The sequence below is a fragment of the Garra rufa genome, chromosome 9 (genome assembly GCF_049309525.1).
Source record: "Garra rufa chromosome 9, GarRuf1.0, whole genome shotgun sequence".
NCBI classification, from domain to species: domain Eukaryota; kingdom Metazoa; phylum Chordata; class Actinopteri; order Cypriniformes; family Cyprinidae; genus Garra; species Garra rufa.
The window spans coordinates 2,945,190-2,960,189 of record NC_133369.1 but is presented as its reverse complement, the minus strand read 5'-3'; the positions used below and the strand labels follow the sequence as shown (position 1 = coordinate 2,960,189).

General features: G+C 32.9%; 1 protein-coding gene across 6 annotated transcripts in view; it reads right to left on the bottom strand.

Annotated features, from left to right (window-relative positions):
• The window catches only part of ubr5 (ubiquitin protein ligase E3 component n-recognin 5), a 70,122-nt gene extending 56,930 nt beyond the window's left edge, over nucleotides 1–13,192 (bottom strand). For 5 of the 6 annotated variants that reach the window (XM_073846548.1, XM_073846551.1, XM_073846552.1 and 2 more), the window contains exons 1-6: nucleotides 12,987–13,192; nucleotides 6,364–6,408; nucleotides 6,166–6,247; nucleotides 3,177–3,253; nucleotides 2,177–2,296; nucleotides 1–48 (exon numbers count right to left, since the gene is read on the bottom strand). The exon at nucleotides 1–48 is cut by the window's left edge and continues 223 nt beyond it. In XM_073846548.1, coding sequence (XP_073702649.1) covers nucleotides 1–48; nucleotides 2,177–2,296; nucleotides 3,177–3,253; nucleotides 6,166–6,247; nucleotides 6,364–6,408; nucleotides 12,987–13,048 — 434 coding nt within the window. In that variant the 5' untranslated portion in view covers nucleotides 13,049–13,192. The remainder of the gene's footprint in view (nucleotides 49–2,176; nucleotides 2,297–3,176; nucleotides 3,254–6,165; nucleotides 6,248–6,363; nucleotides 6,409–12,986) is intronic. The other variant, XM_073846554.1, reaches the window with a different exon arrangement.
• Between the last annotated feature and the right edge of the window lie 1,808 nt (nucleotides 13,193–15,000).

The window sequence follows — 15,000 nt, the reverse complement described above, 5'->3', positions numbered from 1 at the left end:
CCTCCGCCTCCACTGCTGCCACCATTTACTCCTGAACTCCAGCGGCTCCTGTCCGACACAACGACAATTAGAATCAGTATACAGCCAATAAGACTCCCTCTGCATCTGATATTAAACTCAAATAGACCACTTCACTTTGCATTCCTCATCTTGTGAGGATGAGAGATTAAGGTGGATGTTTTAATAGCGTCTCTGATTTAAACTTGTATAATAATAAAAAAAGTGTTACATTTGTGACTCTGGACCACAAAACCAGTCTTAAGTAGCATATTTGCGGCAATAGCCAAAAATACATTGCATGGGTCAAAATTATTGATTTTTCTTTCATGCCAAAAATCATTAGGATGTTAAGAAAGATCATGATCCAAGATATTTTGTACATTTCTTACCGTAAATATACAAAACTAATTTTTGATTAGAAATATGCATTACTATAAATATATATAAAATAAATATTACATTACTAACTTAATTTGAACAACTTTAAAGACGATTTTCTCAGTATTTAGATCTTTTTTGCATCCTCAGATTCCAGATTTTCATATATGTGACCCTGGACCACAAAACCAGTCATAAGGTTAAATTTTACAAAACTGAGATATACATAAATAAGCTTTCTATTGATGTATAGTTTGTTAGGATAGGACAATATTTGGCCGAGATACATCTATTTGAAAATCTGGAATCTAAGGGTGCAAAAAAGATCTAAATACTGAGAAAATCGCCTTTAAAGTTGTTCAAATTAAGTTCTTAATTCATATTACTAATCAAAAATTACATTTTGATAGGTTTACAGTAGGAATTTTACAAAAAAATCTTAATGTAACATGATCTTTACTTAATTTCCTAATGATTTTTGACAAAAGAAAAATCAATAATTTTGACCCATACAATGTATTTTTGGCTATTGCTACAAATATACCCCAGCGACTTAAGACTGGTTTTGTGCTCCAGGGTCACATATTTGTATCTCGACCAAATATTGTCCTCTCCTAACAAACCATACATCAATGGAAACTTATTTATTCAGCTTGACCCTTATGACTTTCTATGGTTTTGTGGTCTGGGGTCACATTTATTTTTTTGAATCAGTCTAAAACAATTTAACAATTAATTTGCATAGTCACTCAAACACTAGAATATAGATGTTTCAGTAATACTGTACATATGTCCATGTCAAAAGAAAAGTACAAAATTGATTTTATACCCATAGAAAGCACATTAAATGTAAGTAAAGTGTCTACTTTTAAGGTTCCAAATAAGTTTTGAGAATTAAATATCAAAATTTGGTTGAAATAATGTTACATTATCATTCAATGTGTAACAATATTTATGTAAAAAAACATGCTTATTCTGACTTGTACATATTAAAATATATAATAAGGGAGCATATTCAATTTTATTGTGTTTTAAAGGAATAAACACATTTTACTGACAAATGGGCAAAACCTAGGATAGTGGCAAATTTGAAAAATGTAGAATTACAACTAATTAGTATTTGGGGTGAAAGTAATTAATCTTTTAATATGTCAGAAATTGATTTTTGTTGTAAATATGCCTGACAAGACTGTTATAGTGTTATAGACATTATAGTGCGAGTCATCTGTAAATTAGGGAAAATGTATGATACTTATATTTTGCTCAGAAAAACAAAAACGCAATTAAGTTAACTTATATAGAGTGAGAGAGTGTATTGCTTTATATATTTTATGATTTACATATACACATATATGGTTAAAATAATTATACAAAATGATTATAATTACATTACATAAATCAATTTTGCTGTTGTATTTGTGAAAATTAAAATATGAAAATTAAATATTATAATATTATTTTATACTAATAACAACAGATTGATATTTTTCAACTTTTTGATGAGATTCAGTTTATATATTTTTTTAAATATATTGCACAGCTCTAAGCACCCTTCAGAAAAACACTGAAGTTGAGTTTTTCCGTATTAGTAATTACAAATAAAATAAATATATTTGGAAATGGGTTTGAAGTGCAAATATTTTCTGGAAATTCTTGGGGGGGGGGGGCATTTTATTGCATGCAAACAAGACAGTAAAATCATTTTTAAAAAGGTTTCTTATAACCAAAGGCAGCACTGCACGTGCGCCTTCCAACGTTACCTGATGGCTGCATTTCTGATAGCCCTGCCACAACTTACCCAAGGGTGTTGCCTGCCAGTCTGCCCAGTGTGTCAGAACCAGACAGGAACCAGGGCGGATCACTAGTCCTGCCTGGCCTGGAGCTCCTTCCTGCCCCTGAGACACTGCTCAACTTTGAACTGGAAACAAAAGATGGGAGATCAGTTACAAACCTATAGTCCCAACATGTGGGACCATCACAGAGCCTGGAGAGCCCAGGCCCTACGTACCGTGAGGGCGACTAACATGGCAACACCCTTGGGAATCAGAACTGACTGCAGCTCATTCCTCAGACAAGAGCTGTAGGAAAGGCTGGCAGGGAACTGCTAAGGATTTCCCCTAAATCATGTGCCATCATGCCCGCTAAATACTTTAGTCATACACAAACACGGTGAGGTTCACAAAAGGGGATTCGCACTGTTGTGACATGGCTTCGATCCCAAAAACACGAAAAGAAGCACTAGCCCACCTGCTCAGTTCAAGCAAACGAACCACTGCAATGTGCAGCGGACAGCAAAGTAGTCAAAATGAGTCATTTTTGCAGTTTATTTGGAATAAACGCTCTTCAGACTAATGCGTATGCATGTTTTTTTTACATTACAAAATTAAAACACTGCTAATAAAACCAGAAAAGCAAAAGCTGGCCACACCTTTATTAAATGTTTTGAAGCCTGTATATTCAAACTGACTTGTTCCCATCTGAACCACTCCAGAAAAATCCCTCCCTTCCATCACTAAAGTGCATTTTCTCTATGCATCTATAAGGTTATTTACTGCATCATATATAGCATTCATAACATCCCTAAACGTTAGCATGTCTTCACACCAAAGCCAACAACACGCCCTTTAATCTAAACATATAAGGTAGGTTTTATCGGTGAAAAGTCAATGCACTTAAAACAGAATTAAGACAAACTTAACAGATAAATCCACAGCAATCATAAGGAGAAAGGGCATTATTTTGCATGCCAGCTCAAACATGCATTTTCCATGCAGTTAACAGCTGTATTAATTTCTCACCCATCATTCCCATCGGGTTTGCCGAGCTCCAGTCGGTCAGGCTGGACGGCAAAGCTTATCCTGCAGATACGTCCATCCTGAAACAAGAGGATATCATTATTTAATGCATTGCTCCATGCTCAGACAAAAAAGGCATTATATACACTACAATTCAAAAGTTTTTGAACAGTAAGATGTTCAATGTTTTTTAAAAGAAGTTTCTTATATCCAAAGTACAGCAAAATTCTGTAATATTTTTACAATTTAAAATGACTGCTTTCTATTTTAAAATATTTTAAAATGTAATTTATTCCTGTGATCAAAACTATTTTTTTTAGCATTATTACTCCAGTCTTCAATATTACATGATCCTTCAGAAATCATTCTAATATGCTGATTTGCTGTTCAAGAAACATTTATTATTAATTATTATTCTCAATATTTAAAACAGCCGAGTACATTTTTTCAGGACTCTTTGATGAATAGATCCAAAAATCTGCATTTATCTAAAATAAAAAGCTTTAACATTATACACTATACCATTTAAAAGCTTGGAGTCACTATAATTTTTTGTATTATTTTTTGGGAAAGAAATGAAAGAAATTAATACTTTTATTTAGTAAGGATGCTTTAAGTTGATCAAAAGTGATGATGAATACATGTTACAAAAGATTTCTATTTAGATCAATGCTGTTCTTCAGAACTTTCTATTTATCAAAGAAACAAATTCTGCTCAGCAGTTTCAACATAATAATAAATGTTTTTTTGAGCAGCAAATCAGAATATTAGACAGGGTTTCTGCAGATATGAACAAGTGAAATTTAAGACTTTTTAAGACCTTTTTAATACCACCTTATATGAAATTTAAGACCGAAACCTGTAATGGAAATAGATATTATATTACATGCATATATGTAATATTTAATGTGTTTAATGTAAAAAGTAAACGCAATTTCATGGCTGTCATAAATTAAATTTATTACTACGATATACAGTGAACTTTTCATATCAGCAGATACTATTCCACACAAAATATCCCCATAAAAGTACCACTAGAAATATCTGATGTAAAAAAAAAAATAGCTTTTACATCGTAAATCTGCATATTTGATTTACCTTTATAAATGCCTTTTTTTTTTTTACTTTTGAAATGTATGCATTACCCTTGAAATTTATTTTATGAATTTATCAATAAATTCTAAATGGCTGTTAGCAGTGAGATTACATAATTTACACTGCAAAATTAAAAGTGAGATTAATGTTTTAAATACATTTATTGATTTATAAATATATACATTAGAAATGTTGGGTGTGGACTACTTTTAAACACACTAAACTACCAGCAGGTGGCGGTAAGTCACTTCATGAGCGAGTTATTTCAACTGTTTCGAGCAAAACACTGAATCATAGCAGAAGGTTGCTAGGAGAATGCTTCTGATAATGTTGCATATTGTCTAATATGTAAGTAACTACTTGACTAACTACTTTTTTATTGAGCTAAAATTAATGTAACATTTGTAATTGTGAGAATTTTTAGCAAAAAGCTCACTTGGTATATTACTGAACTATATCATGTTATAAATAAACTATACATTTTAAATTTTTACCTCAGTGTGTTTCTTTAGAGTGCTGTTACATTCATTTGTTTTAAAGTATGTCACAAATAGACCAGAAATACACTATCCATTATCAATTTCTGTTTACGTTTAATGTATTAAAATATGAATCTTTCTTGCCTTTGGATGCTTCACTAGTTGTTTTTGTCACTTCAGTTTTAATCAGGCGGTTTGTTCGGTCGGGCAAGTAAAAAAAAAACATTTTAAAAGTATCTCGAATGCTGGCGGTCAGCTAGCTCGACCTATATTTCTTATTATTATTGATAACATTATATACAGAAAAAGGTAGTTTGACCTGTATTCTGCTACTGCGATTCTGTCTGAAGACGCAGTAACTTCCACAGAGGGAGAAAAAAATCTAGTTGTTAGCAACTGGCCTTAGCCAAGCCCTATATTCAGTTTTTTTCAAGCTAAGTATCGCTAAACTTGCACTTCCCCATAGCTAAAAAGTTAAATCCATTTTACTTCTGCGGTACAATCCGAGAGAGACTCGCGGCAATAACAGAAAGCTGATTGGCTATTGCATGCTGGTCTCATTTGTAGTTTAAATACAGCAAATTATATTTGGAATAGTGAAATAAAGAACTACAACACCACGGAAACAACAAAAAGAGAATTTAAATGAGCATTAGAGGTAGCGTTACATGGACATCGGAAAAATAAGACCTGTGTAAAATTATTTAAGACCTAGAACAGCGAATTTAAGACTTTTTAAGGCCTAAAATTTGGATTTTTAAATTTTAGACTTAAGACTTTTTAAGACCCCGCGGAAACCCTGATTAGAGTGATTTCTGAAGGATCATGTGACTGGATGAAAAGAAGCCAAAAATTTAACTTTGATAACAAAACATTTAAATAGAAAACATTATTTTAAACAGTAAAAATATTTCAAAATGTTACTGTTTTTGCTGTACTTTGGATCAAATAAATGCAGGCTTGGTGAGCAGAAGAGACTTCTTTCAAAAACATTAAAAACTGTTAAACGTTTCACTGGTAGTGTATTTATCCTAATGTTGGTCCAATTTGTTTTTTTCTTCAATGCAACACAAAAACAGAATGTGTGAAGAAATGTGCATTGCTCTTTTTTATACAACAGTTCATAATGACCTGACAAACTTCAAAAAGGGTCCTTTTGACACTTAAGAAACAGTCAATGTGAACTCCAGTGTTAATGGAAATTACACTAAATTCAATGCAAGTCACTTTAAATAAAAGGTCTGCCAAATGCATATTTGTAAATGCAATGAAAAAGAGCACAAAAATAACATATTGGTGGTTAACAACAAGATGAGTAATATTAATCTCATTTATAATACAATGACCCACATGAAAAACATCTATGAAAAGCCTAAGCAATGCATGATATAAAGTAACAGTGCTGCAATAAATGTTACCTCAAGGAGAAACCCAGCATGATTTGGTCCAACCACACACTGCTTAAGTTTGGCCTGCTCCAATGGAATAAGGTGTGGATGACTGCCGTGCGGAGAGAGAGAAATGTTAGCCAAGTGTTTTCACAAAACGCAAGACTTCATTGAAGTAGAAAGAACTAAAACCACTGGCTTAAAATGTAAATGCTTGTTAAAACATACCTGTTACAGTTGTATTTGTTGAGCTTTTCCGACACTTCACGAAGCCTGTAAGAAACAAAGGTATATGATGCACTGGGCTTATAAAACAGACTTAACATCCACAGAAAATAGGATTATACAATGCCTAGAATAACACTGTTCTCCTCACATCATCAAAGCCAAAGCTGAATATAGAGCGCCATCATTTATATTGGTTTGAGCAACAGCCAACATGTCTAAACCATAACTGGCCAAAACCTTGGCAGGACAAAAGCGAGAGAGGATGACTATTACGGTTTGACTGTGGGAGGCGGAAGGAAAACTGAGGAACAGATCATGCCTCGCGGTCAGAGGAAGCTAAGTGGCCTTGCGGGGCATTTTACCCTTTACTTTATTCTAGGCATTTTACACTGATTCCTGCCATGCTTAAATATTAGTTTAATATACATATGCATCATGCATTTGGAAAATGCAATTTAAAAATCTGAATATACCTGGAGTCATCAAACACTTGTAATACACATGCAAAGATTTGTAATGTTTGCAATTAGTATACTGATCTTACAATTCATCAGCAAATGAATTAAGGTAGCTATTATTTGCAAAATCTGATTAACATTGATTTATGATTTATTAAAATAGCTAAATGACCTTTAAAAGAGAGCATATAACGAAAAACTGTAGAAATCCCAACCAATACAAACATAAAACTCAGGTAATAAAATAAAAACAATGTAGTACATGCTGAAATAATGAAAGGAAAAAAAAAAAAAATGAACAAAGGCTCTGCTGGAAGTCTTCTCTCCATTATAAATGATTTCATCATTCTATGCCGCAAAACAAAAGCCCTTAATAGTAAAGACTGGGTATGATAATACGATTTTAGGCCAAACAATCAGACACTTAAATGCATACAATTTTCAAATAGGAAACTATGGGTATGAGTGCACTGGGGACAATGAACACACTTGGAAGGCAGCATGGTGTGCTGAAGCTTTCATATGAGTAGATGCAGATGCACAGCCGACAGTGACATATGAAGAAAGATTGCTTATGGCAGCATGCAAACGGGTCCAAATTGGCTGAGGAAAAAAGATTTCTCTCAGATGTTGGCCAACTTTAGTCTTTCAAGCCCTTCTTGGACAAAAAGTATGTCATAAACCAGCTGTAAAACCGTCAAAATGGCTGCATACCAAAATCTAGCATGCTGTCTATGAGTGTAAAGCATTTATAAGGATTCAAAAGACAGGGTTGCTGTCCCTTCTGAGGCTTTATTTTAGTTAAGACATTCTCTTAGTAGGCAGCTCACTAGGGTTTGGAACAGAGCCAATGTTTTGCTTGGCATACTTGGCACCCTAGTGCAGGAACATGCCTACCGCATAATCTGAACAATGAGAACCGATGGAGACGACTTCTAAACACCAAAAGAAAAAGTCATTTTCCAAATTACATTGTCAAATTATTACATACAATCAGCTAAACGTATCGCTGAAGTCTTCAGATTCTCTCAATCGATACTGAGCCGCTGAACAGCAACCTCTGTAGATCAATTCAGTATGAAAAGAGTAAAGTCCTGAAAGCAGCTCCAGCAAAAACCTTCAAAGTATTTCAAAGAGAAACCAAAAACAACATGAATGTGTTTTCCTTCAATACCATAATGCATAGCACAGCATATTATATTGGCAGGGAAATGTGTCTTAAAGCAGTTATTTTAACATAATATTGCAAAGCAACAAAACATGCATATGGGTCAAAGACGTTAAGATGTCCACATCAAAAGAAATTTACAAAAGTGATTTTATGTCCATAGAAAGTACATTAAGGTTTTAGGTTTTTGGAAAATACAATGTCAAAATTTGGTTGAAAAAATGTTATTGTCATTTAGTGTAACACAATTTATATGTAAATAAATTTCAAACAACATGCTTATTTCTGACTGTACATATTAAAATATATAAAAGCATAAGGGAGCGTATTCAATTTTATTGTGTTTTGTAAGTGAGCAAACAATTCTTACTGACAAATTGGCAAATTTTAAAAATGTAGAATTACAGCTTATTAATATTTGGGGTGAAAGTAATTCATCTTTTAATATGTCAGAAATGGATTTTTGCTGTAAATATGCCTGACAAGATTGTAACACTGACTGAAATGTGTTTTTTCTGTAAATTATAGGAAAATGTATATTTATTTTTTGGCTTAAAACAAAACTGCAATTAAATTAAACAGAAAACTTCTTTTTGCAAAAAAAAAAAAAAACAATTTAAAGCAGTATTACACTTGTTCTTATGCTTAACCCCTTTTTCATCTTTGACCCATGCTTATCAATGCATGTATTTCCTGACACAGACTAAAAAGCCCGAGATCAGCGACATCATACTGCAGTGTGCACCATGAATGTCCCTGCACAGCGGCAGTCTTAGCTACGGAGATCGTGCTGAATCTAGCATGAAGGGGACACGTGTGCAGAAAGGTCCCTCGTTTCCTGTCAGCGCAGCACAGCAGAAAAGCCTTCAAGTCACGGCTCATTATTGCAGGACACATCAGCGGACATTGAAGGATGGAGGTCTCCATGTGCACGCTAAAACGTTAATGACTACTGCAAGTATACATCCGGCCTGGGGATGACAGATAATATGTAGGGCACTAGGCGTACAAACAAAATGGCTCAAAATTGCATTTAGTCTTTTCTTTTGTTGGAACTGGTCACCTGAAACACTTTATAATGTAACGTTTCCATGCACTAATTATATAAATAGCCTATGATTCTTTATCATCTATACTGTCAATTGGCTAAATGCCACCATTTACTACCGAACGGCACCCAAAAAAAAAAAAAATAGCATGACACAATTGTATACTCAAATACTTCTGACAGTCACTCACCCTCACAGTCAACCACAGTCTTATCTGTACTGGCAGTTTCAGAACCAAAAATATTTTTACACTTCTATTATAATCATATAAAAGATCTAGCATAAGATTTTTTTTAAGCAGGCAAAGCATCCATCAATTGAACTGAAACCAAAAGTGCAATGGCTTTGTGCATGCATCTAAACAAAAGTCTGCATTAAAATGATGTAGTCTCTTCAAGTTCAACATGCATTTAGTAACAATGGTGCAGCTGCTAGAAATTCACAGAATTTCCAACATTTTTGTCGACACTTTAAAAAAAAAAAAACCTGTTTTAACAAATTAAGATAAAAATATTTTTATTTAACAATAAAAATATTTAATATACTTGAAATGGGAACAATTCATGACTAGTTCAAGTATACATTTATATAAAAAAATAATTAAAACACTTACGACTATATTTACTTACATACTTATATAGTTAAACCAAAATTTATTCAGACGTCTTCAACATTTCTTGGATTATCAGTTTATTCGCTATAGTTGGTAATAAAATATGACAAGAACTCAAGAGTCAGAACAAATTCTTCTCGATAATGTCAGATAACTTTGATAAAAAGGTATGTAATGGATTACAATCAACCAAAAATTCAGAAAACTGTTAGTATGACTATTTACACAACTATTAATACTTTGTTGACCAATTACCAAGAAATGCTAAAGGTCGCATTAGCAATTAAAGAAAAAACATTTAAACAAAACATGGTCAAGTCAAAGGGTCTGATTACTTTTGGTCTTAATTTTTTATTAATTTTACTGGTAGTTTTTTACTTGGGTATAATGCGTCACTGTTTACTTTATTTTACGATCCTCCGAACTATAGTGTCTTGCACCCATTAGTACAAAAATATAAAAAAAATTACATCTGGTGTCTGAATAGTTTTTGGTTAGACTGTATATATTATTTGTTTTATTAATTTATTTATATTACATCAGAGTTGTATTACAGTAGTAATAATAATAAAGTACAATTTGTATATTCAAATTGTTTGGCTTCCTAAAAACATCAGTGTGAATGTGGACTGACACACTATCACATTCACAACCAAAAAAAAAGAGGTTTGAGTCAATGCAAAAATTATTTACTCTGCTCAATTTGGTCACTGAAAAGGATTGGAGCTCTTAATTTTGATCTCAAAATGCACTAGATTAATGCATTTAACTTAAAAATAGAGCTGCAAAACGATTAGTCACAATTTATTGATTTAAAAATAAAAGTTTGCATACTATGTGTGTGTGTATATTTACTATGTATATATAAATACATACGTGTATTTTTTTATATATATTTGTATGTAAACACTTGTATGCAATTTATTTTATATATAAACCGTTTACATATAAAGCAAACCTATTTTTCCTTGCATTAGCATTGGGGCTATTTACACACCAAACACAAGGTCAGCATTATAATCCATTAAGTTGTTAGACACAGCCAAAAACAAAGATGAAAATAAATATGTAACTCTTTGAAATATAAAGTACTTGTAATGCATATACGGTGCACATTTATTTATAATGTTTATAACAAACATGGCTTTATTCTAGTGTCAAAATGCAAAAAAAAAAAAAAACATTTATAACTTTGATTAATGATTAGGGATGAATTGTCTGTCACCCTTTCTTTGTTTGCGTTCATTGATGGTTAGCCTGATATGAAGTTGCTTTCGTAGCAATTAGGCCATATCTTCCACAAAACTGATAACAAAATAAGCATTTTAAGAGATTTTGATATACTAAAATGGTATCTTTGGAAACCCCAACAAACAGCTGTAAAACATCTATAAACACTGGGGGAAGGCAAAGAGCCGCCCATTTTGTCCAAGGATGCTCTCAATGTTACTGGCCATGGATTCCTCATGCAGCTGTCATCAGACATAACAACCACCTCCATCATTAACTATCTCTAGTCATTCTGACTAGTTGCTGACTAACGTTAAATTTAGTTTGTAACTATTTTTGTTTATAACATTTCAAAAATGTAACATCACTGATGGTTGTAACTAAAGTTATAGATTTTGAATTGGATTTTAACTAGGGCTGTCAAATGATTAATCGCATCAAAAATAAAAGTTTGTGTTTATATTATATGCATGTGTACGGTGTGTTTATTATAAACATTTATAAATACACACATACACCACCAGTCAAAAGTTTTTGAACAGTAAGATTTTGTAAAGTTTTTAAAGATTTAACTTATGCTCACTAGGCCTGCATTTATTTGACCCAAAGTACAGCAAAAGCAGTAAAATTCTGAAATATTTTTACCATTTAAAAATCATGTTTTCTATTTGAATACATTTTAAAATGCAATTTATTTCTGTGATCAAAGCTGAATTTTCAGCATCATTACTCCAGTCTTCAGTGTCACATGATCCTTCAGAAATCATTCTAATATGCTTTATTATTGTGCTTTACTAATATGCTTTATTTATCTAATATGATTATTATTATCAATATTTAAAACAAGTACATTTTTCAGGATTCTTTGCAAAAGATCAGCATTTAATTGAAATAAAAAAGCTTTTGTAAGGGGGGGGGTCGTGATAGAAAATAATACTTTTATCTAGCAAGGATGCTTTAAATTGATCAAAAGTGATGATAAAGACATTCATAATGTTACAAATGATTTCCATTTCAGATAAACGCTGTTCTTCTGAACTTTCTATTCATCAAGGAAACCGGAAAAAAAAAAATCTACTCAACTGTTTTCAGCATAATACTAATTAGAATATTAGAATGATTTCTGAAAAATCATGTGACTGGAGTAATGACCCAAAAAATTCCACTTTGAAATAAAAGGAATAAATGACACTTTAAAATATTCAAATAGAAAACAGCTATTTTAAATAGCAAAAATATTGAAAAATGTACTGCTGTACTTTGGATTAAATTAAAGGCTTGGTGAGCAAAAGAGACTACTTCTTACTTGTTCAAAAACTTTTGACTGGTAGTGTACATGTATTTACATAAAATATGTGTATATACAGATTTATATTACAAATAAATATTTTACACAAATATAATTTTTTTCTTATCTATACACATGCATATGTGTGCGATTAATAGTTTGACAGCCCTAATTACTAACTTACATGTCACGTTAAAAATAAATAAACTCTCAAGGCTGCTCAAGATCCACGAAAGAATGACGTTAAACTCAAAACACTGCAATTATCTAAACATCGTGTCTGACGTTAACGTTACGCGTTTACAGACAACTGTTCAAACTAATTGTTCAACCCCATCTGTACCACAAACCAACAGGACAAACGTCAAAACGCATTTCACGCCAGTTGCAATGTTATTTCCACCAACTTTACGAGGATAAATTAATTAAACGGATGAGCTCGCGCAGTGCTGCTAAAGGCTAACCGGCTAACCTGAGAGAATTTTTATTCAGCAATTCTCATCGCGTTCATTCGGCGTATGATAAAAAACACAAGTTGAATATAATAAATCAATCGTACGTTTAAAATCAAACTCTTTATTTGATGTGTAAAGGCGTAAATTTATCGCAGTTCCCTCTCTTTTCACCTCCCCATCCCCCAACCCGCATTGTGTCTTCAGTCAGCCGGGCCTCGTTATTTTTAGCCCCAAATGTCCAACCTTGAGCGCCTCCAGCAGGCATAAAACACTCCAAATATTCAATTAATAATCTCTGAATGACCTTCCACCTCATCCAGGGATAAATCCCCAATCGCAAACCGCTTCTTTCTCATAAATACCTGTCATTAAGCTGGTCTTCGGTCCCGGGTAACGGGTGAACCACGAAGTGAATGGACGTCATGGGCTCGGTCCCGGGTACGTTAAATGATTTTGTGGGGTGGGCTTTTCTCCTTTCTTTACGGGTTAGGTTTGATAATGTGTGTTTTCTTCGCCGAACGCAACCGAAGAGCTGAAATATACAACCTCCTCATCCACATGCCGCCATCTTAACTCTGTTTAAGCTTCTTTGGGTCTGTTGGGGAGGATGCGGGTGTAACGGCGACGCTGATTGGCTGAGAGTGGACATGTGTCGGCGAAGCGGATTGGCTGAGACGCATAAAGGCAGAAAAGAGGGCGGGTCTCGTGGGTTATTTCCCATGTGTTGTCATTGTGCTGGCGACGACTGATAATGTGTGTCATTGTAGTAAATATACGGCTGTTCTTGCAGTGTCATCTGCATTCAGTCCGGATACGAAACTCTTCTTCAGTGGCTTTTACAGTTTGAGTTGATATTAAACCCATGCCGTAGTTATCAGGCATCTCTGAGTCTCTGAGTCTCTGAGACATGATGCATTGTGGGGTATGTTTTTGCACCCATAGGAATAAAGCAATGATGTCATGCCCACCTGCCTTACAAACACACGCTTTTAACACTCGCAACTGTGCTTTGCATGCATTCAAAGACATGCAATGTTAGAAATTATGTCATATTTAGTCAAAAATGCATTTAAATAAAAATCATATCAAATTAATGTTCTGTTTAGGCCCATTTGCAGAGCAAAAAAATGACTTTATAAATGCTAGTAGCATGCAAACACCTTGATGCTTAAAGTAATAAGTTGGACTCTAAAGAGATTTCGACTTGTAGTGAAAGTTGTCATAGATTTAGGTCATTTGAACCCTCTCAATGCAGATTTGACATCCTTTCTGCTGTTTTAATGTTAATGTAACAGGAACTGCAACCAAAAATTTAATAAGCTATATAGAGTCATATATTTTTTAATAAAAGAAACATTAGGAGCATTTTTACTTGTGCACTCAAAAAGTCTTTAGGCCTAAATGTAAGATTTCTGTATTTGAATTGCATATGAAATGTCTGTTTTGTTTTGTTTTTTGCATTATTTGCCATTTTGTGATGCATATTTGTTATTTAAGTTATGATGCTAAAAAAATCAGCTTTGAAGCCACAGGAATAAATTACATTTTAACATAATTTCAAAGAGAACAGTCAAAATATTTGTTTTTAAAGAATTCTATTCTGCTCACCAAGCCTGCATTTATTTGATCTAAAGTACAGGGGGAAAAAAAGTGTAAAATTCTTAAATATTTTTATTATTTAAAACAACTGTTTACCTTTTGAATATATTTTGAAATGTAATTTATTCCTGTGATTTCAAAGCTGAATTGTGTAGTGAAAGTTTTCATAGATTTAGGTAATTTGAACCCTTTAATGCAGATTTTTACTAGTGCACTCAGAAAGTCTTTACCATTTTTTTTAATGCATATTTGATATTTGTTAAGTAATGATGCTAAAAATTCAGCTTTGAAATCACAGGGACAAATTACATTTTAACATACAGTTTCAGTTGAATGAGAAGGTGTGTTTAAACTTTTGGTCTGTACTGTATATTTTTCTGTTTATTACTCTACATTTGTGCAGTTTTCAGTGGGTTAGTGATATTTTTTAAATATATATAAATTAATAAATTAATATTTTTTAAATGGGTTTTTATACAAAAACTGCTTTTTTATGTAAAATTCACTTCATAAAAGACTCACATTTCTAACTTTAATTCATGGGGATAACATGGATAATTTCACATGGTTTAGTGTAAGATTTTTGCCCATCTTTTGGAAAATACAGTTTTAAAAGTTAAAAAAAAACAACTACAAATAACATTTACCAGTAGGTGGCTGCAGAGCTCCACTATTTGCTATTTGACCACCTGAAAGATATTTTTTCACAAGTTTTTTCAGTTGAATTCATATCTACAGTACAGACCAAAAGTTTGGACACATCTGAATGAGAAGGTG